A 21,435-nucleotide genomic window follows, 5' to 3' on the forward strand; every position below is an offset into this window, starting at 1 on the left:
GTGAGTTTGGGGATAAGTCCCAGTCTGGCAGTGAGTTTGGGGATGAATGGGTGAATGGTGCACAGAAAGTGAAGGAACCAGAGCATGGAACTGAAAGGGATGTAGAGTAGTTCAGGGTGTACACGTGGTGTCCGGCTTCGAGTGACGAGCATTGGCTCAGAGCCCCTGACACAGGCAGTGAATGAAGCCTTAGCTAACATGTGATGTAACTAACGTGAGAGGCTAGAAGAAAGCAAGTCACAGGCATGGGGTGGGGTGGACAGGTTGGTGGGAGAGAGTGTAGCTCTTATCCTCCATAGCAGGGAATCGATCCAATAGCACTAGTGACTAAAAATCAAGAAGTGTTGTATGACTGCATTGTTGAAAATATGGAGCACAGACCAGAAAAAAATGACTGAAAAAGCTGAAAATCATTGCCTCTGGAGAGTGGAAATCAGAAGTGTGGAAGGGTGAGTGGAGTGGAGCTGCTGTTTTTGTGTTTTAAGTCTACAGAATTATCTGACTCTTTAAATTTTGGATGTATAAAACATTAATAATAATAATAAAAGCCCACCGACCATATTATCCTCCCCCTGGCCACCAAGGTTAATGTCCCTCCTGAAGTCCCATGTCCCTTTTCAGCCTCACCTCCCTCCATTACCTCAGCACACCCTCTGCTCCAACCAAGCAGAACTGTTTGTCCCCCAGTGCTTTTCCTGCACCCCCAGCCTCCCTTCTGGGCTGCCCTGGGCCCACCTCCTCCAGGGAGCCCTGCAGGATAGGCCCCTCCACTGGAGGAAGTTGAGACACTGGACATCTTGAGGGACATGCAGTTTCCTTAGAGCTTCTTCATTTTGGACACTAACTCCCAGAGGCATACCTAGCTCTTTCCCTTATCTTTCTCCCTTCTTTAAGACAAGCCTTCTGAATTTCTACCAGGGTCACAGTGAGTGCCGGTCCCTCCCCCCTTCCCCATGCTCACCACTCGCCAACAATTTTCTTCACCTCCAAAAAGCTGGTCCTGCTGTTCCCTCCATCTGGAATTCCTATCCTCCCTAGTCCTCACAAGGTCAGCGCTCACCCACTCTCCAAGGCCAAGCTCAATGCCATGCCCCTCACTAGCCTTGCCCATCCCCGCTGCCAATTGCAATCCCTTGCTTCTTAGAACTCTTACAAAGCTTCACTTGAACCTGTTTTGGGGACAGTAATTTCTTCCTACTCTCTGAGTTCTTTTTTCACTGCTCTTCCAGAATGTGAACTCCCAGAGGAAAGGCCCTCCTCTAATTGCATGGTTACTCCCTCCCCTCCCCCAGTCCCCAGTACCTGGTCTTGGCCTAAGAGCTGTCAGATGAATGAAAAATAAATCAATGATAGGGTTTTAAGCCACCACCAGGAGGAGGAAGAACGAGGCAGCCCCGTGATTCTCAGAGCTCAAGCAGCAGCACCCCCCGGGAACTGGTTAGACTGCAGATGATCAGGGTCTACCCTATAAGTGAGGTTTGGAGACCCTGGGGGTAGAAACCTACATCTACGGCCGGAGCCCTCCAGGTGGCTCTGCCCCAGCCTCCTGAGTGAGAACCACAGAGCCTGATGTACCCCCAGTATCCCTCAGCTGTCCGCCTCAAGGCCCCGGCCTTCACCGGGCCGTGGGGCCTTCTGCCAGCGAGCTGGGAGCGGGTGGGCGGCCAGTGTGGCGGGCAGGGAGCGGGCAGGGCCGAGCAGGATAAGGTTCATCCGAGAAGAGACAGAGGTGGGGGAGAGGGAGAGGAAGGAGCGGGGGAGGACGGAGAGAGGGGAAAAGGAGGGGAGAGAGAGGAGAGACCGAGGGAAACGGACAGGAACTCTGCCTCCCGGAGTGGGGAGAAGCGCAGACAAGCCACAGCATCTTCCAGAAGGTCGTTCGCCCCTCCATCCCCGGCGGGTGCACACCTGGTGCGCGCGCGGGAGGGGGCCTTGGAGACCGATGTGTGTATCGGGCAGCCCCTGCGCGGGCCCCGGGACTGCGACCCCGTGACCCCCGCCCGCGCCCGTACCTGCTTGTGCTGGGGGGGCCCCTCCAGGCCCGGGGCCGCCCCCGCGGCCATGCCTCCGGCGCTCACCGCCCGCTGCTGCCCCGGGTCTCCGCGTCTGCGGGCAGGGGCCTCCCCGCCGCCCCGCCCCCGGCCGTGCGGGCCGGATACCCGCGCGGGGACCTCCTGCGGAGCGGGGACGCTCATGCGGGTCCCCGTCGCCGGCCTCGGGACCCTCTGCAGGGAAGCCATTCCGTCAGGCACTGCCGCCGGGAAACCCGGCGCTTCCCCCACCGCGCATCCCGCACCCCACCAGCCATGCGCGGGCTGGACCCAGCGGCTTTGCTGCCGGGAGACGAGGCAGGAGGAGGTAGGAGTCTGAGAGTGAGACACGGAGGTGAGAGGGGGGGCCTTTGCTTTCTCTTCAGTTCTCTCCCTCAACGGAAGACAAGAGGTCAGGCGCCGGGCCCCATGCGGGGAGACACAGCCTCTGCGGCGCCCAATGCCGAGCCTCTCCCCGGCCTGGCCGATTCTTGCTCAGCTCTCTGCAGCCTCAGGCACGGGGACAGCTCCTGGGCAAAGTCCCATCGGCCCCTCCACAGCCTCTCCGAAGAAGAAGTCTTCCCTGTGGGAGAACGTGCGCCCCCTTAGCCCCCGTGCTGCTGCAGGCCCGCCCCCCCTCCCGGGGGAGGACCCCCCACTTGTCTTTGTCCCCTTCACCTTCTGGGAGACCCTCCTTTCCGCTCAGCGTGAGGCTCGCAGCCTGGACTCACGCAGGGACAGCCGGAATACTTCCACAAGGCTTTAGGGACGCTTGGGTGTCAATTCAGGGCGAAGACACCTGTGGCTTACAAAATGTGACGTACTTGATTCCAGCTGGTGATGGCCCCGGTTTTGTGTGATGGCACGTGCAAGGAGCTGCCAGGGACACGGACCACAAGATATGGACCCGTGCTGGCCGCTGTGGACCGACAGCCAGCCCGGGGAAGAGACAGGCATGCAGCACAGTTACCGCCAGAAGTGCGTCAGCGCTCCAGCCTGGGCGCCTCGGAGCCCTGGAGGGGTTGTTAAAACTCTGTGGCAGGGCTGGACCCCCTTTTCTGGTGGGTCTGGGCTGGGGCCTCAGAATCTTCCTTCTTCACAAGTTTCCTGTGGTGGCTGCCCACAGCCGCAGGCTGCTTTGTAGTGTGATCCAGGTGATGCAAAGGCCTGGAGGCTGGAGAAAACTTTGTGCCCTGGAGAATCTGAAACAAAAGTAACAGCTGGTGCGGCTGTAAGGTGACTAGGCACCAGGCCCTCTTCCGAGGACTTTACTGCGTTAACTCATTCAGTCCTCACAACACCCCCTGAGGAAGGCGATGTTATCTCCAGGTGGAGAAAGTCGCCTGTAAATGGTGGTGAGAACACTCATACACAGGGAGGGGCAGGCGTTTGCTCAGCTTTCAAAGCTGGTAGACAGTGCGGTGGGGGTTTGGACCCAGAGAAGACTGACTGACTCCATGGCTGGGGCCCATAACCACTCAAGGAAGGTCCTGGGGGACCAGCCCAAAGTCTATGTAATTCATATTAAACAGTGTGCACTGTAGCCCAAGGAGCATGGAAAATCATTTCAGAGTAGTAAGAACGTGACATTTCTAGATCAGCCTTTTGGCTGGGGAAGGGAGCTTAACAAGGACCCAATGCAGAACAAACCAGGAACCTGTTGCTGTAGTTCTAGCTAAAGGTGGCAGGGGCCTTGGTGGTATATGGGAGTCTGTGCAGGGCCTGGGTGAAGAGAGACAGAGGCCCGTGGGTAGAGCTGAATGATTTCAGTTCAGTTCAGTTCAGTCTCTCAGTCGTGTCCGACTCTTTGTGACCCCATGAATCACAGCACGCCAGGCCTCCCTGTTCATCACCAACTCCCGGAGTTCACTCAAACCCATGTCCATCAAGTTGCTGATGCCATCCAACCATCTCATCCTCTGGCGTCCCCTTCTCCTGCCCCCAATCCCTCCTAGCATCAGGGTCTTTTCCAATGAGTCAACTCTTTGCATGAAGTGGCCAAAGTACTGGACTTTCAGCTTCAGCATCAGTCCTTCCAATGAACACCCAGGACTGATCTCCTTTAGGATGGACTGGCTGGATCTCCTTGCAGTCCAACGGACTCTCAAAAGTCTTCTCCAACACCACAGTTCAAAAGCATCAATTCTTGGGCGCTCAGCTTTCTTCACAGTCCAACTCTCACATCCATACATGACCACTGGAAAAACCATAGCCTTGACCAGTTGGACCTTTGTTGGCAAAGTAATATCTGCTTTTTAATATGCTGTCTAGGTTGGTCATAACTTTCCTTCCAAGGAGTAAGCGTCTTTTAATTTCATGGCTGCAATCACCATCTGCAGTGATTTTGGAGCCCAAAAAAATAAAGTCTGACACTGTTTCCCCATCTATTTCCCATGAAGTGTTCAGACCAGATGCCATGATCTTAGTTTTCTGAATGTTAAGCTTTAAGCCAACTTTTTCACTCTCCTCTTTCACTTTCATCAAGAGGCTTTTTAGTTCTTCATTTTCTGCCATAAGGGTGGTGTCATCTGCATATCTGAGGTTGTTGATATTTCTCCCGGCAATCTTGATTCCAGCTTGTGCTTTTTCCAGGCCAGCATTTCTCATGATGTATTCTGCATAGAAGTTAAATAAGCAGGGTGACAATATACAACCTTGACGTACTCCTTTTCTTATTTGGAACCAGTCTGTTGTTCCATGTCCAGTTCTAACTGTTGCTTCTTGACCTGCATAAAGGTTTCTCAAGGGGCAGATCAGGTGGTCTGGTATTCCCATCTCTTTCTGAATGATTTAAGCAATCAATTCTCTAGGGCTTAACTGATCTTCAAGGACGGTGCCCAGGCAAGTGGTTTGAGCAGCAGGGCACCTGCGGAGACAGGGCTGCCATCTCTGACAATGGAAACGTGGAAAGTAAAGCAGATTTGGGGGAACAAAGATAATGAGCTCATTTGCACATGTTGTCTATCTGGCTCCTGGCCTGTCTTCAAGTGGCAAAGGCCACTTTTTCTCTCTAGCCCAGCAGGTCCTCAAATTCTAGATTCTTCTAAGTCTGCTCCCCTCCCACCTCCAGAAAAGACCAGAATTTCCTGTCCCTATAGAATTCTGGCCCATTATCATAAGTCTTGGCTCTCTGCTGTGAGACTCTCTTCCCTGGTTGATTGACACCAGAAATACCCACCTATTTCACTGGTGACACAGGTAAGCACAAAGGCATTCATCTTCTTTCTGGCTTCAGCTCCACCATCAAAAAGTCTTGTTTCTCACCCTCTGGCAGGTAGGGGCAGATTTGCTGTGATTTATTCTGTCATTGGAGCCTCCCTGGGGGCTCAGATGGTAAAGAATCTGCTTGTAATGCAGGAGGCCTGGGTTTGATCCCTGGGTGGGGAAGATCCCCTGGAGAAGGGAATGGCAACCCACTCCAGTATTCTTGCCTGGAGAATCCCATGCACAGAGGAGCCTGGCGGGCTACAGTCCATGGGGTCGCAACAAGTTGGACACGACTAAGTGAGTGACACTTTCACTCTTCTTCATTCTCCTGTCTTACTGGGTTCCCTCTGTGGCCGAATTCCTGGTGGCCAGAACCAATCTCTTGTTGCTCAGTCAGTGAACACTTTGGAGTAGTTCACCTGATCAAATTATGTGATTTGCAGCTTTGTTTCCCAGATCAAATGGTTGGGAGCTGACTCTGTCATCACTGAGGAAAAGAGGAATCTGTTGTTTAGCTGTAATCTCTCCAGCTTGTTAGCCCTAGTCTGCCATCTCCTGTCATCTTCTGGTCTAGAATGTGGAGGTGAGTGTAATGATGTAGAGGAAATGAGCTAATATCATAAAGGTGATTGGAAAACCAAGTGGAGTCAAGACTAGCTATAGAAATATGGTATATGGTGTAGAAAGAGGCAAACAGACCCATGGAACAGAGTAGAAAGACTCCAAGTGGACACACACACTGGAATGATGAATCAGCAGGGAAAGGATGGACTAGTTACTCATTAGCTTATCCATCTGAGAAAAAGTGACCACATATCAAGACAAAGCAGATAGTTTAAAAGCAAAACTTTAAGATGATTTTAAAAATTATCTTTGTCATCTCAGTGTAAAGACTAAAAAAAAAAAACAAAAAACAAGACTCAAAAGAACAAACCATAAAGGAAAAGATTCACAAATTAGCTTATACTAAAATGTAAAATTTCCATATGTGCATTTATCTAGCTGCTAAAGATTAGTGCACAGAATAAACAACATTGTTAGAAATAAGTTTTTAAAAATATTTTAATAGAAAATGGTCAAAGGATGTAAACCAATTGGAAGAGATAAAGTTATGAGATACTTTTGTAATTTAAAGAAAATTATCGCATTTATGTATATGAGTTAAACTAGAGTGTATGGTTCACAGGAATGCCTTGTATAGATTACATTACCAAATGCAAAGTGGCTCCCTTCAGCTTTTTACCCATTCTGTGTGTGTGTGATCAGCCCTGTTTGACTCTTTGTGAACCCATAGACTGTATCCCCCCAGGCTTCTCTGTCCGTGGGATTTTCCAGGCACGGATACTGGAGTGGGTCATCATTTCCTCCTCCAGGGGGTCTTCCTCACCCAGGGATGGAAACTGCATCTCTTGGGTCTCCTGCATTGGCAGGAGGGTTCTCTACCACTAAGCCAGGGAAGTCCTCCATCCACGCTGTGTGTGGGCACGCTCAGTCGTGTGGGACTCTTCCACCCCATAGACTGTAGCCCACCAGGCTCCTCTGCCCATAGGATTTTTCACTGGCCACCTGTTCATTTTCCCCCTTTCTCAGCTGAGACCAACCAAACTGCCTTAGGCTGATGGTGCCACCTAGTGGTATGATCTTGCAAAAGACCTCTGCATTGCTTTATAAATGATCTTTTCCAAGTCAGTCTCTTTTCCCCCGGTGCTCCTTTCCTCTTCCTCATACCCTCTCCATATGGATGGATAGAACCCACGCTTCACCCTTATTACTACAGCTAAGACGGGCGGCTCAGGGTGTCTAACCAGATGCAGTGTGCCGTGTGGAGGACGGAAATGGACGGGCGGAGTCTCGGCTCCTGTTGGGGCTCTCCTCTGTGCTAGGCTGGTAATAGCAGATTCAGCCTAAATGGGGGGTCAGGTTCAAAACCCTCCGGGCATTGTGAGTAATCAGCAGCTTACCTGGTCTCAAAAATCAGTATTAAAAGAGGCACCAAAAATTCTGCCTTTCAACGATTCTTGGGGTCAGAGGTAGCCTGAGGCATTGATGGGGGGCAATCATTCCTTAAAGGAGAGGGACCCCAAAGCGAGGCTCTACCTTGAAAAATGGAGTGGCTGCCTAGAGAGAATTAAGCCAACTCCCCAACCCAGCACTTCAACCTGCGTTCCCCCAGCTCCCTCTGGATGATAGGTTAGTCTTCAGGTGTAGACACTGGCCCCTTAGAATTGGCAGAAATCATGCAATTTCATCTGATTGCCCACTGCCTATGTTCCTAACTCTAGTCAGTGTTTCCTAGTCCCTTGCAGGGTAACCTTTACTTTCTCCTGTAATTAAATCTGCTTTTGCTTAATCATTGTCCTCAAGACAAATGAAAGAGACTCAACTTTATTGTTTATCTCACTCTTCAATTATTAGTATTGAACATTATTGACTTCTACTTTTTTTTTTTTTTTTTTGGCTAAAATGTGGAGTATTTAGCTATATCATGGTTAAATGGAGTTTTATGAGCTGGCCTGTGGCCCTAATCACCATTTATAACATCTTTTCTTTGGGAAAGTGTATTCTGCCTTTCAAACCACAGCCTTCCAAATGCGCATTTGGAACACAGTCCATTTGTGAGTTGGGAACTCTGTACTGATGTCTCTTGGCCCAGGGCAGCCCCACCACCAAACACATGTGGTTTAAAGTTCATGTAACAGCTGGTTCATTTAAATAATGTTAGCTGGAGCTCAGCTTTCAGGTTCTCAGGTTTCTGGTTAATTTAAAATCGAGGAGGCAGCAGAGTGGCAGTGCTCAGACGACAGCATGTATGGGGCTCCCGCTCCCCGTAGAGAGATGGCACATCCCCCCTTTTCATGGTTTTCCCTGCAGGCTTTAGAACTCAGCCTCTTCCGAGGGCAAGCTTCTCAGTTCTGCTGAACAATTGATCCTGAAATAGAAGAACTCCTTTTAAAAACTAACTATACTTCCAAGCCTGGAAGTTCAGCTAGGGTCATTCTGGTTTATTGAGTGCAGGAGCCCTCTCAGCAGGAAGAAAAACCACATTTAAATCCTTGATGGGGATCCTCCCCCAGCCCTCCTTGTTTTCCTTTCCCGGTGCCTCTGCTAAGAAGTCTCATCTTTACTAATTTAGAAGCCAGACAGCCTGTCCCAGGCAAGCCAGCCTCTCCACTGTCCTATGTAAAGAGTTAATATTTATCAAACACCTCCAGTGTGCCAGGCACAGGGTTAAGCAGGCTACTTGCCTAATAATGACCTCCAATGGAGGGCATCGCATCTCTATTTTGCCAATGAACCCATTTATAGTAGAAGAGGGTAATTGTTTTATCTAAGAATGCAGAGCTGTTGACATTGCCCCACCGGTGCACTCATCCCTGGGTGGGGTGGGAGGCCCCCCGCTTCATGGGGGTACTCCAGGAAACCCCATCCTGGGGTGGAAATTGTATTTGTCATTTCTAGTTAAAATCCAGGTATTGCCATCATAATTCCTCTGCGTATGTGTGTTAGTCGCTCAGTCATGTCCGACTCTTTGCAACCCCATGGACTGTAGCCCACCAGGCTCCTCTGTCAATGGAACTCTCCAGGTAAGAATACTGGCGTGGATAGCCATTCCCTTCTCCAGGGAATCTTTCCGACCCAGGCATTGAACCTAGGTCCCTTGCATTGCAGGCAGATTCTTTACTCTCTGAGCCATCAGGGAAGCCTCATAATTCCTCTACTTCAGGTTAATTGCCAAGATTGTGTTGTACCTTTGTTCCACAAAAGTCACATTCCCGAGAAAGAAAAGCAGTAACATTCCTATTTTCTCTTGACTTCAGATATTTGTCCTATTTGGAAGTTTGGAGCAAGATCAGTTATAGAAGCAATGCCAAGTGAAAACAGTTGTTATTTTCTGGAAAACAAAGATTTCCAGTGTGCCTTCTGGCCTTATGTACTTTGCTCTCTACCTGCCCTAATAGCTAAGACTTATTCTAGTGCCTACCAGTGCAAGGAACTTTACATATATTTAATCCTCAAAACTGCCGTGTGAGATAGGTGTCCTATTCTTTACTGTCACTTGCAATTAAGGACAAATAAGGGCTTTTAGGAAGATCCCCTGGAGAAGGAAAGGCTACCCACTCCAGTATTCTGGCCTGGAGAATTCCATGGACTATATCCATGGAATAGAGTTGGACACAACTGAGTGACTTTCGCTTTCGCTTTTCAAGGGCTTCTGGGTCATCCCTTCTGTTTACAGTGCCTGTACCTTTCCTCAGTTGGATCTGCCCAAGTCCCACCCCTCCTCCTCGGGCCTGGACAACACTGTTCTCTCACCAGGCTTGCCCAGATACCAAGGCATCGGGGTTGGGGGAGCACAGCTTTCTCAACCCTGTGCTCTCAGGGTGTTTTTGCACCTGCCTCTTCCAGACAGCTTTGTTTTCAAGGTGCTGGCTTGAATGTCTCTGTCAGTCACCGACTGCAAAGGCTTGAAGAGTAGAGACCCATTCTCATCATCTTTATTCCACCTTTGTATCTAGTACCATGCCTGCCCTGGAGCCACGTGGAATTAGTGGTTTGGTCACGTTTCCAGGACAGATGTTTTCCCTTAGCCCGTCGCCTGTAGAGGTTCCTTCAGGAAGGGGACGAGCTGTTGACATTGTGGCCATAGACTTTGGCCATCTCCCCATCATAGGACATTGACATGGATATAAAGTAAAAGGCCTAAATTGTGCCCTTTTCATATCTCCATGCAGTTCAGAATGTGTGCCTACTACTTCTTGTTTAATGACGAGGCATTTTTCGCCAGATGAGGACACACTTCTGCCATCACTTAGAGATGCTACATGAGATTGGAAGAAGGAAAGTTGTGTCAAGGTTAAGGCTTGAGTCTGTTCCATCCTGCCTGTTATTGTATTTTATGCTTGTCTTGAAGGAATGTAAGTTTTGGTGTTTAGCCACATAACTGCTGAAAATATGTGGCATGTGAGTGTTGGTGATATGGTTGCTTTTTTAATTTATTCCATAAATGCAGTAATCCTAGCACATCATATAATAGTTGGAATAGTGCATAGATGAAAATAAAACACATATTTACAATATTTTAGAGTATCAGAGAAATGGAATATCGGTATTTTTGGTTGGTTGTTGTTGATTTCACCTTTCTTTTGGTTGGAGGAGGAAGGATTTCAATTACACCAAGTAACTAGATGGTTATAAACAAACATTAGGGGCTGGGCCTGTTGTCCAATTATGGCTATTTTAAAATTTTAATATCTTGGCATGAAATTACTTATGTATGTTCAATTTTTATGGCAAACACATTTTGCTGGGTTCTCAAGAAAAGGAAAATTTTAGAAGCTGCCCTAGATACAATAGTTAGTGGGTTATTTGGGGTATAGTTAAACTTTCCCAGTTTAGGATTTTCCTGACGATATGGACCAGAATGGCTGTTGTCGTGGGCCATGGTCTTCAAAGGCAGCTTCACATGGAGAAGGGCATGTGTGAGCTCAGTGCACGCCAAGACTTGAGTCCAGGTCCGGCTGCCACTGCGGGCACGCTAGCAACGTCTGGAGGCAGGGTCTTTCTCACTGCCCCTCAGCTGCTGTCGTGTCCTTATCCCAGGTAAATGTTTAAGGCATTATTAGTGTGAAATGGGCATGAAAAATCTCTTGGGAAGATGTCATCTGAGGGAAGAGTCAGCAAACAGAATGGTCAGAACTGGTAACCTGAGCCTGAAAAACTTGATCATTTACTGGCTTTGGGGGAGGTTAATTATCCCTTTTTTCCAAATAGCCCGAAGAATGGCAAGGATAGCAACTAACGGGGAACAACTCCCAGGGAGAGCTGTTCGTAAAAGGAAGAGGAAGTTGCGGAAGGTAAAGTTCAGTTGGTTTAACACATGTTGATTCTGAGGCCTCGCTAAACCATGTAGGCAGGGTTGTCCACAGTGAGAGACAGGCTGCCTCAGAAGAGTTGGGGTTACAGACAGAGAGCTGGTGTCTGGCCAAGGTCACTCTGTAGGGTAAATGGCATTGTCTAGAAAGCCTGTGATGTGAACAAAGAAGGTGGCCTGGGAGGATAGTTGATAGTTAAGACAATGGGATTTAGAATAAAAAATGCTTCAAGTGTTGCTTGTAACATACTTGCTGTATTGCCTGAAGTCTTGACATATCTGCCTTTAAAAAAAAAATAATAGACTTGAGGTGTAATTCACATACTGTATTTATCCTTTTAAAGGATATGATTCGCCAGTGTGCCTGCCACCACTATATAATTGCAGCACATTTTCATCACTCCCGAAAGAAAACCCATATTCCTTAGATGCCACTCCCTATTCCCCCCTCCTCCATCCCTAGCAGCCACTCATCTGGTTTCTGTCCATATCACATTGCTTGTTCTGGATGTTTCATGCAAATGGAATCATACAATGTGTGGCCTTTTGTGTACAATTCATTTAGCGTAATGTTTTCAAGGTTCAGTGCTTTATTTCTTTTCATGGCTAAATGATATTCCCTCATACAGTTATACCGTATTTTGCTACCCACTCATCAATTGATGGACTTTTGGGTTGTCTCCACATTTGGGCTGTTATGACTATCACTGCTACAAAAATTCAGATACCAGTGCTTTTGTGAATGTATGTTCTCAATTCTTTTGATTATAGACATCTAGTGGTATTAATACAACTGCTCTGTCATATGATAAATCTCTGTTTAAGCTTTTGAGAAGCTACCAAATTGTTTTTCAAGTTATCAGTACCATTTTACAATCCCACTAGCAAGAGGGTCTGACTTCACATCTTCTGACTTTTTGATTCTAGCCATTCCTGATGGGTATGAAGTGGGATCTTATTGTGATTTTGATTTGTATTTCTGGGTTGGGAAGATCCCCTGGAGAAGGGACAGGCTACCCACTCCAGTATTCTGGCCTAGAGAATTCCATAGACTGTGTAGTCCATGGGGTCACAAAGAGTCGGACATGACTGAGCAACTTTCACTTTCACTATCAATTAACAATAAGGGCTTCCCAGGTGGCTCATGTGGTAAAGAATGTGCCTGCAGGGTGGGAGACCCAGGTTCAACCCCTGGGTTGGGAAGATCCCCTGGAGAAGGGACAGGCTACCCACTCCAGCATTCTGGCCTGGAGAATTCCACGGCAGAGGAGCCTGGCGGGCTACAGTCCATGGGATCATAAAGAGTCAGAGTAACTCACACAAGACACACAGTGGCTAATAACATCAAATATCTTTTCTTGTGATCATTGTCCATTTGTATATCTTGTCTGGAGAAGTGTCTAGATCTTTTGCCCATTTTTAAATGGGTGATTAGTCCTTTTTTGTTGAGTTTTAAGAATTCTTTATATATTCTGGATATTAGTCTTTAGCAGATATGTGACTTACAAATATTTTCTCCCATTCTGTGGGTTTCCTTTTAGTTATTTTGATGGTATGCTTTGAAGTGCAAAAGTTCTTAAATTTACCTATTTTTTTCTTTTGTGTTATGTTTTGGTGTCATGATAAGCAATGGTCATATATAAGAATTCATTGCTTATTTTCAGATTGTGAAGGTTTATTCCTATGTTTTCTTCTGAGGGTTTCATAGCTTTAATTCTTATATTTAAGTCTGATCTATTTTAATTTTTGTGTATAGTGTGAAGTAAAGGTCCAACTTTATTTTTCTTTTTTTCATGCAGATATCCAGTGTTCCAGATACCATTTGTTGGAAAGACTATTCTTTCCCCATTGAATCATTGTCTTGGCACCCTTGTCAAAAATAAATTGACCATAAATATAATGGTTTATTTATGGATTCTCAGTTCTGTTCTTTTGATCTACATGTTTATCCTTATACCAGTACCACACTGTCTTGATTGCTATAGCTTTGTATTAAGATTTATTTTTTAAAAAATTTATTTATTTTTTAATTGAAGGATAATTGCTTTACAGAATTTTGTTGTTTTCTCTCAAATCTCAACATGAGTCAGATAGGTATACATATATCCCCTCTCTTTTGAACCTCCTTCCCATGTCCCTCCCCATCCCACCCCTCTAGATTGATACAGAGCGCCTGTTTGAATTTCCTGAGCCATATAGCAAATTCCTGATGGCTATCTATTTTACATATGGTAATGTAAGTTTCCATGTTACTCTTTCCATATATCTCACCCTCTCCTTCCCTCTCCCCACGTCCATAAGTCTATTCTCTATGTCTGTTTCTCCATTGCTGCCCTGTAAATAAATTCTTCAGTACCATTTTTCTAGATTCTGTATATATGTGTTAGAATATGATATTTATCTTTCTCTGACTTACTTCGCTCTGTATAATAGGCTCTAGGTTCATCCACCTCATTAGAACTGACTCAAATGCCTCCTTTTATATGGCTGAGTAATATTGCATTGTGTATATGTACCAGGACTTCTTTATCCATTCATCTGTCAGACATCTAGGTTGCTTCCATGTTCTAGCTATTGTAAATAGTGCTGCAATGAACAGTGAGATACATGTTTTATCAATTTTGGTTTCCTCAGGGTATATACCTAGGAGTGGGATTGCTGGGTCTTATGGTGGTTTTGGAAGGACTGATGCTAAAGCTGAAACTCCAATACTTTGGCCACCTCATGTGAAGAGTTGACTCACTGGAAAAGACCCTGATGCTGGGAGGGATTGGGGGCAGGAGGAGAAGGGGATGACAGAGGATGAGATGGCTGGATGGCATCACCGACTCGATGGACGTGAGTTTGAGTAAACTCCGGGAGTTGGTGATGGACAGGGAGGCCTGGTGTGCTGCGATTCATGGGGTCGCAAAGAGTTGGACATGACTGAGCGACTGAACTGATGGTGGTTTTATCCCTAGTTTTTAAGGAATCTCCATCCTGTCTTCCATAGTGGCTGTATCAACTTACATTCCCACCAACAGTGCAAGAGGGTTCCCTTTACACCCTCTCCAGCATTTATTATTTGTAAACTTCTTGATGATGGCCATTCTAACCAGTGTGAGGTGAAATCTCATTGTAGTTTTGATTTGCATGTCTCTAATAATGAGTGATGTCGAGCATCTTTTCATGTGTGTGTTAGCCGTCTATATGTCTTCTTTGGAGAAATGTCTGTTTAGGTCTTTTCCTCACTTTTTGATTGGGTTTTTGTTTTTTTGGTATTGAGTTGTATGAGCTGCTTGCATATTTTGGAAATTAATCCTTTGTCAGTTGTTTCATTTGCTATTATTTTCTCCCATTCTGAGGGTTGTCTTTTCACCTTGCTTATAGTTTCTTTTTCTGTGAAGAAGCTTTTTAGTCAGGTCCTACTTGTTTACTTTTGTTTTTATTTCCATTACTCTAGGAGGTGGGTCATAGGGGATCTTGCTTTGACTTATGTCATCAAGTGTTCTGCCTATGTTTTCCTCTAAGAGTTTTCTAGTTTTCTAGTTTCTGGCCTTACATTTAGGTCTTTAATCCATTTTGAGTTTATCTTTGTGTATGGTGTTAGGAAGTGTGCTAATTTTATTCTTTTACATGTAGCTGCACCATTTATTGAAGAAGCTCTCTTTGCCCCATTGTACATTCTTTACTCCACTGTCAAAAATAAGGTACCCACATGTTCATGGGTTTATTTCTGGGCTTTCTATCTTGTTCCATTGGTCTATATTTCTGTTTCTGTGCCAGTACCATACTGTCTTGATGACAGTAGCTTTGTAGTATAATCTGAAGTCAGGAAGGTTGATTCCTCCAGCTCCATTCTTCTTTCTCAAGACTGCTTTGGCTATTTGGGGTCTTTTGTGTTTCCATATGAATTGTGAAATTCTTTGTTCTAGTTCTGTGAAAAATTCCATTGGTAATTTGATAGGGATCACAATGAATCTGTAGATTGCATTTGGTAGTATAGTCATTTTCACAATATTGATTCTTCCTACCCAGGAGCATGGAATATCTCTCCATCTGTTTATGTTGTCTTTGGTTTCTCTCATCAGTGTCTTATAATTTTCTGTGTACAGTTTTTTTGTCTCCTTAGGTAAGTTTATTCCTAGATATTTCAATTCTTTTTGTTGCAATGGTGAGTAAGATTGATTTCTTAATTTCTCTTTCTTATTTTTCATTGTTAATATATAGAAATGCAAGTGATTTCTGTGCATTGATTTGCTAAATGCACTGATTAGCTCTAGTTATTTTCTGATACTATCTTTGAAGTAAGTGAAGTGAAGCCTGCTCAGTCATGTCTGACTCTTTGCTACCCTGTGGACTGTAGCCTACTAGGCTCCTCTGTCCATGAGATTCTCCAGGCAAGAATACTGGAGCGGGTTGCTATTTCCTTCTCCAGGGGATCTTCCTGAACCAGGGATCAAACCCAGGTCTCCCACATTGCAGGCAGATGCTTTAATCTCTGGGCCACCAAGGAAGCCCTATCTATCTTTAGGGTTTTCTATTGTACAGTATCATGTTATCTGCAAACAGTGAGAGCTTTACTTCTTTTCTGATCTGGATTTCTTTTATTTCTTTTTCTTCTCTGATTGCTGTAGCTAGGATTTCCAGAACTATGTTAAATAATGGTGAAAGTGTACACCCTTGTCTTGTTCCTAATCTTAGGGGGAATGCTTTCAATTTTTCACCATTGAGAATAATGTTTGCTATAGGCTTATCATATATGGCCTTTACTACGTTGAGGTAGGTTCCTTCTATGCCCATTTTTTGAAGAGTTTTAATCAAAATTGGGTGCTGAATTTTGTCAAAGGCTTTACCTGCATCTATTGAAATTATATGGTTTTTAATCTTTCAGTTTGTTAATATGATGTATCACATTAATTGATTCATGTGTATTGAAGAAGCCATGCATCCCTGGAATAAACCCAACTTGATCATGGTGTATGAGCTTTTTAATGTGTTGCTGAATTCTGTTTGCTAAAATTTTGGTGAGGATTTTTGCATCTATGTTCATCAGTGATATTGGCCTGTAGTTTTCTTTTTTTGTGTTGTCTTTGTCTGGTTTTGGTATCAGGGTGATGGTGGCCTTGTAGAATGAATTTGGGAGTGTTCCTTCCTCTGCAATTTTTTGAAAGCGTTTTAGAAGGATAGGCATTAATTCTTCTCTAAACGTTTGATAGAATTCTCCTGTGAAGCCATCTGGTCCTGGGCTCTTGTTTTTGGGAGATTTTTGATGACAGCTTCAATTTCAGTGCTTGTAATTGCGTTGTTCATAATTTCTATTTCTTCCTTGTATCCGTCATGGAAGATTGAACTGTTCTAAGAATCTGTCCATTTATTCCAGGTTATCCATTTTATTGCCATATAGTTGTTCATAATAGTCTCTTGTAACCTTTGTATTTCTGCATTGTCTGTTGTAACCTCTCCTTTATCATTTCTAATTTTGTTGATTTGATTCTTCTCTCTTTTTTCTTGATGAACCTGGCTAAAGGTTTGTCAATTTTGTTTATCTTCTCAAAGAACCAGCCTTTAGTTTTATTAATCTTTCCTATTGTTTCTTTCATTTCCTTTGCATTTCTTTCTGCTCTGATCTTTATGATTTTTTTCCCTTCTACTAATTTTGGGGATTTTTTTGTTCTTCTTTTTCCAGTTGTTTTGGGTGTAAAGTTAGGTTGTCTATTTGATGTTTTTCTTGTTTCTTGAGGTAGGACTATATTGCTATAAACTTCCCTCTTAGAACTGTTTGCTGCATCCCATAGGTTTTGAGTTGTCATGTTTTCATTGTCATTTGTTTCTAAAATTTTTTTCCCCCTTTGATTTCTTCAGTAAGCTGTTGGTTATTTAGAAATACATTGTTTAATCTCCATGTGTTTGTGTTTTTTACAAATTTTTTCCTGTAATTGATATCTAGTCTCATAGTGTTGTGGTTGAAGAAGATGCTTGATATGATTTCAATTTTCTTAAATTTACTGATGTTTGATTTGTGACCCAAGATGTGGTCTATCCTGGAGAATGTTCCATGTGCATTTGAGAAGAAGGTATATTCGTCTGCATTTGGATGGAATGTCCTGAAGATATCAGTGAGATCCATCTGATCTAATGTATCATTTAAGATTTGTGTTTCCTTATTAATTTTCTGTTTTGATGATCTGTCCATTGATGTGAGCAGGGTGTTAAAGTCTCCTACTATTATTGTGTTACTGTCAATTTCTCCTTTTATATCTGTTAGTGTTTGTCTTATGTATTGAGGTGCTCCTATGTTGGGTGCATAGATATTTACAATTGTTATGTCTTCCTCTTGGGTTGATCCCTTGATCATTATGTAGTGTCCTTCCTTATCTCTTGTAACCTTCTTTATTTTATGTCTATTTTGTCTATATAAGGATTGCTACTCAAACTTTCTTTTCTTCTCATTTGCATGGAATATATTTTTGCATCCTCTCACTTTTAGTCTGTGTGTATCTTGAGGTCTGAGGTGGGTTTCTTATAGACAGCATATATATGGGTCTTGCTTTTGTATCCATTCAGCCAGCCTGTGTCTTTTGGTTGGTGCATTTAATCCATTTACATTTAAAATAATTATTGATATATATGTTCCTATTGCCATTTTCTTAATTGTTTGGGGTTGATTTTGTAGATGTTTTTCTTCTCTTGTATTTCTTGACTATATAAGTCCCTTTAACACTTGTTGTAAACCTGGTTTGGTGGTACTGAATTCTCTTAATTTTTGCTTGTCTGAAAAGCTTTTTATTTCTCCATCAATTTTGAATGAGATCCTTGCTGGGTACAGTAATCTTGGTTGTAGATTTTTTTCCTTTCTATGCTTTAAACATATTCTTCCATTCCCTTCTGGCTTGCAGAGTTTCTGCTGAAAGATCAGCTGTTAAATGTATGGGGTTTCCCTTGTATGTTATGTGTTGCTTCTTTTAATATTCTTTCTTTGTGTTTAGTCTTTGTTAGTTTGACTAGTGTGTGTCTTGGCATATTTCTACTTGGGTTTATCCTGTATGGGACTCTTTGAGCCTCTTGGACTTGATTATTTCCTTTTCCATGCTGGGGAATTTTTCAGCTATAATCTCTTCAAAAATTTTCTCATACCCTTTCTTTTTCTCTTCTTCTTCTGGGACCCCTATAGCTTGAATATTGGTGTGTTTGATATTGTCCCAGATGTCTCTGACTAACCTCAGTTCTTTTCATTTTTTTTTACTTTATCCTGCTCTTCACAAGTTATTTCCACCATTTTATCATCCAGCTAACTGATTTCGTTCTTCTGCTTCAGATATTCTGTTATTGATTCCTTCTAGAGTATTTTTAATTTCAGTAATTGTGTTGTTTGTCTCTGTATGTTTATTCTTTAATTCTTCTAGGTTTTTGTTAATTGATTCTTGCATTTTCTCCATTCTGTTTTCAAGGTTTTTGATCATCTTTACTATCATTATTCTGAATTCTTTTTCAGGTAGTTTGCCTGTTTCCTCTTCATTTATTTGGACTCCTGTGTTTCTAGTTTGTTCCTTCATTTGTGTAGTATTTCTCTGCATTTTCTTTATTTCTTTTTTCAACTTATTGTGTTTGAGGTCCCCTTTTCCCAGGCTTCAAGGTTGAATTCCTTCTTTCTTTTGGTTTCTGCCCTCCTATGGTTGGCCCAGTGGTTTGTGTAAGCTTCATATAGGGTGAAATTTATGCTGAGTTTTTGTTTGTTTGTTTTTCCTCTGATGGGCAAGGCTGAATGAGGTGGTAAGCCGGTTTGCTGATAATTGGGTTTGTATTTTTGTTTTGTTTGTTGTTTAGATGAGGCATCCTGCACGGGGTGCTACTGGTGGTTGGGTGATGCTGGGTCTTGTATTCATGTAGTTTCCTTTGTGTGAGTTCTCACTATCTGATACTCCCTAGGGTTAGTTCTCTGGTAGCCTAGGGTCTTGGAGTCAGTGCTCCCACTCCAAAGGCTCAGGGCTTGATCTCTGGTCAGGAATGAAGATTCCACAAATGGTTTGTTATGGCATTAAGAGAGATTAAAACAAACATCCCAAAACAAGAAACCAAAGATGAACCCCAGACAAATGGCAGTTACAAAATCAGGCACATAATAATTAAAATAATGGAATATACACATACACATGTACACCAATAAGCAAAATCAAAACAGTCCAACAAAAATAAAGTACAATAGATTGACCCGGCAAACAAAGGAAACCAAAAATTATACCTACCAGTTAAGAACAAAACTAAAGCACAAACTGGAAACCAAAACTAAAGCAAGGTGCCAAGTGGGGAATAAAGCAAAGAAAATAAAACTAACAAATATGTTGAGAGGAAAGGAGAGAAAGGAAAGAAAGACAAGAAAGAAAGAATAGATATGCAAAGTTAAATGGAGGTAGATGAAGAAGATTTATATACAGTAAAGATTAACTGCAAGGGGAAAAGAACAATAGGAAAAGCAAACAAAGGAATAAATGTAGAAAAAATAATAATAGGTTTAAAAAAATTAAAAATTAAAATTAAAAAAGAGAAAAGAAAAAAAAAAAAGAAGAAGAAAGAAAAAAGGAAAACTCCACAGAACTGCAAAAGCCCCACATAGAAGCAGAGGTTTATAACAACAATAAAAAAACGTGACTGAGAGAAAAAAAAAGCAAGCTCAAAAGCTTAATTAGATTTAGTAGTTCCAATAAAATTGACAACTACAACAGAGGGTGGGGGAAAGGAAAAAAGAAAAAAATCCAAAAGAATCTACAGAACAAGTCAAAACATAAGAATAATAAATGTTTTTCTTGAGTCACTGCTGTAAAGAGTCCTGTCCCTTGCTGGGAATCACAGTCCACCTCACCTCCCTAGGATGCCCTCCAACACAGTGCTGATCTCTGGACCTGCTATGGGGGCAGCTTACATTCTAGTCTGGTCCTGCTCCTGTGTGTTCTCGCCTCCAGTGTCCACAGCTATCAGAACTAGTGTGTTTTCTTTTGTGGGAGCTTCAGTGACCTTTTATATATTCCATAGACACAGTCTGCCTAGTTGATCGTGTGGATTTAATCTGCAGCTTGTGCAGCTGGTGGGGAGGTTTGGGTCTTCTTCCTTAGCCATCTGCCCCTGGGTTTCAATTGTGGTTTTATTTCCACCTCTGCATGTGGGTCGTCCACTGGGGTTTGCTCCTGAGGCTGTGCTAGAGGACTTGGATCTGCCCCAGTGAGGGCCAGGTGTGGAGGTGGTGCAGCTACTTGGGTCGCAGGGGTTCTGACAGCACCAGGTACTCAGGGGGGTTGGCGGCTAGGGCAGCAGGAAATATAATGCTCTAGAAGGGTATAGCAACCAGTATTGGCCAATACACTCCAGTATTCTTGCCTGGAGAACCCCCCTGACAGAGAAGCCAGGCAGGCCACAGCCCACAGGGTCGCAAAGAGTTGGACACGACTGAAGTGACCCTGTGCACATAGATGCAAGACTTTTTTTGCCTGTGGCAGCCCTGCCCCAGTGACAGTTGAGTGTGAAGGTGGCGCAGCTGCTTGGCTTGCGGGGACCCTGGTGGCACCAAATGTGCAGGGGCATGGACGGCCTCTGCTGCAGGAGTTATGGCCCTATCAGAGTCTTTTTTTGAGCCTCTTGTAGCTGGTGATCAGACGACGTCGTTGACCAGTCTTTCTCCATAGCTCCACCTGTTCAGGCACTTAGAGGGCTCCCTTGCCTGGGGTCCTTCTCGGTTGTTTGGCGCGTCAGGCACATAGAGGGACCCCCCCACCCCGCCCCTGACTGGGGTCCTACTCTGTAGACTGGCACGTCAGACACTTAAAGGGGCACCCTGGGTGGGGTCCTACTCTGTAGTTCACTGCATCAGGTGTTTGATGGGCCAGCCTCTCTATTGTTCAGCTGCCCATGCTGGGGTGTGGGGAGAGAGAGGCTATGGTGATGGCTCCACCCTCTATGCATGACTCAGCAGTATTGCCTGGCTTCCATGGCTGCCTGGCTTTCCTCCACAGGGATTTCCCACCACAGTCTCCTCCCTCACATCCCCTCCATCCGCCTCTCCACAATCAACAGGAGTCCTCGCCCAGGGATTGCTCCACAATCCCTAAACTCCAGCTCCACCACTGAGCCTTCTAGGGGACCTGCATCCCTGTCCAGGATATGTATGGCTGCAGCAAGGACTGTCTGAGTCTCATTCCATTTAGGCTGCCACAGACCAACTGTTTCACCCTCAGCCTTAAATGTTTCTCCTCTGACTCAGACAGTTGCCCTGATGTGGGGATTGGACCCCTGCTTCAGTTTCCCCACCTGCCAAGGACAGGTCCAGTCCTACTAACACTTCTGTTTTCCCCCCTA

The 21,435-nt window shown here is 44.4% G+C and overlaps 2 protein-coding genes across 5 annotated transcripts in view; one reads left to right on the plus strand and one right to left on the minus strand.

Annotated features, from left to right (window-relative positions):
- The window catches only part of RNF175 (ring finger protein 175), a 60,869-nt gene extending 58,498 nt beyond the window's left edge, over nucleotides 1-2,371 (minus strand). For 3 of the 4 annotated variants that reach the window (XM_043902656.1, XM_043902655.1, XM_043902654.1), the window contains exon 1: nucleotides 2,013-2,371. In XM_043902656.1, the coding sequence (XP_043758591.1) occupies nucleotides 2,013-2,240 (228 nt within the window). In that variant the 5' untranslated portion in view covers nucleotides 2,241-2,371. The remainder of the gene's footprint in view (nucleotides 1-2,012) is intronic. The other variant, XM_043902657.1, reaches the window with a different exon arrangement.
- TLR2 (toll like receptor 2) overlaps nucleotides 1-21,435 on the plus strand; it is a 136,162-nt gene that overhangs the window by 72,354 nt on the left and 42,373 nt on the right. The gene's annotated exons all lie outside the window — the stretch shown is intronic.

This window comes from Cervus elaphus, chromosome 5 (assembly GCF_910594005.1).
Source record: "Cervus elaphus chromosome 5, mCerEla1.1, whole genome shotgun sequence".
Taxonomy (NCBI): domain Eukaryota; kingdom Metazoa; phylum Chordata; class Mammalia; order Artiodactyla; family Cervidae; genus Cervus; species Cervus elaphus.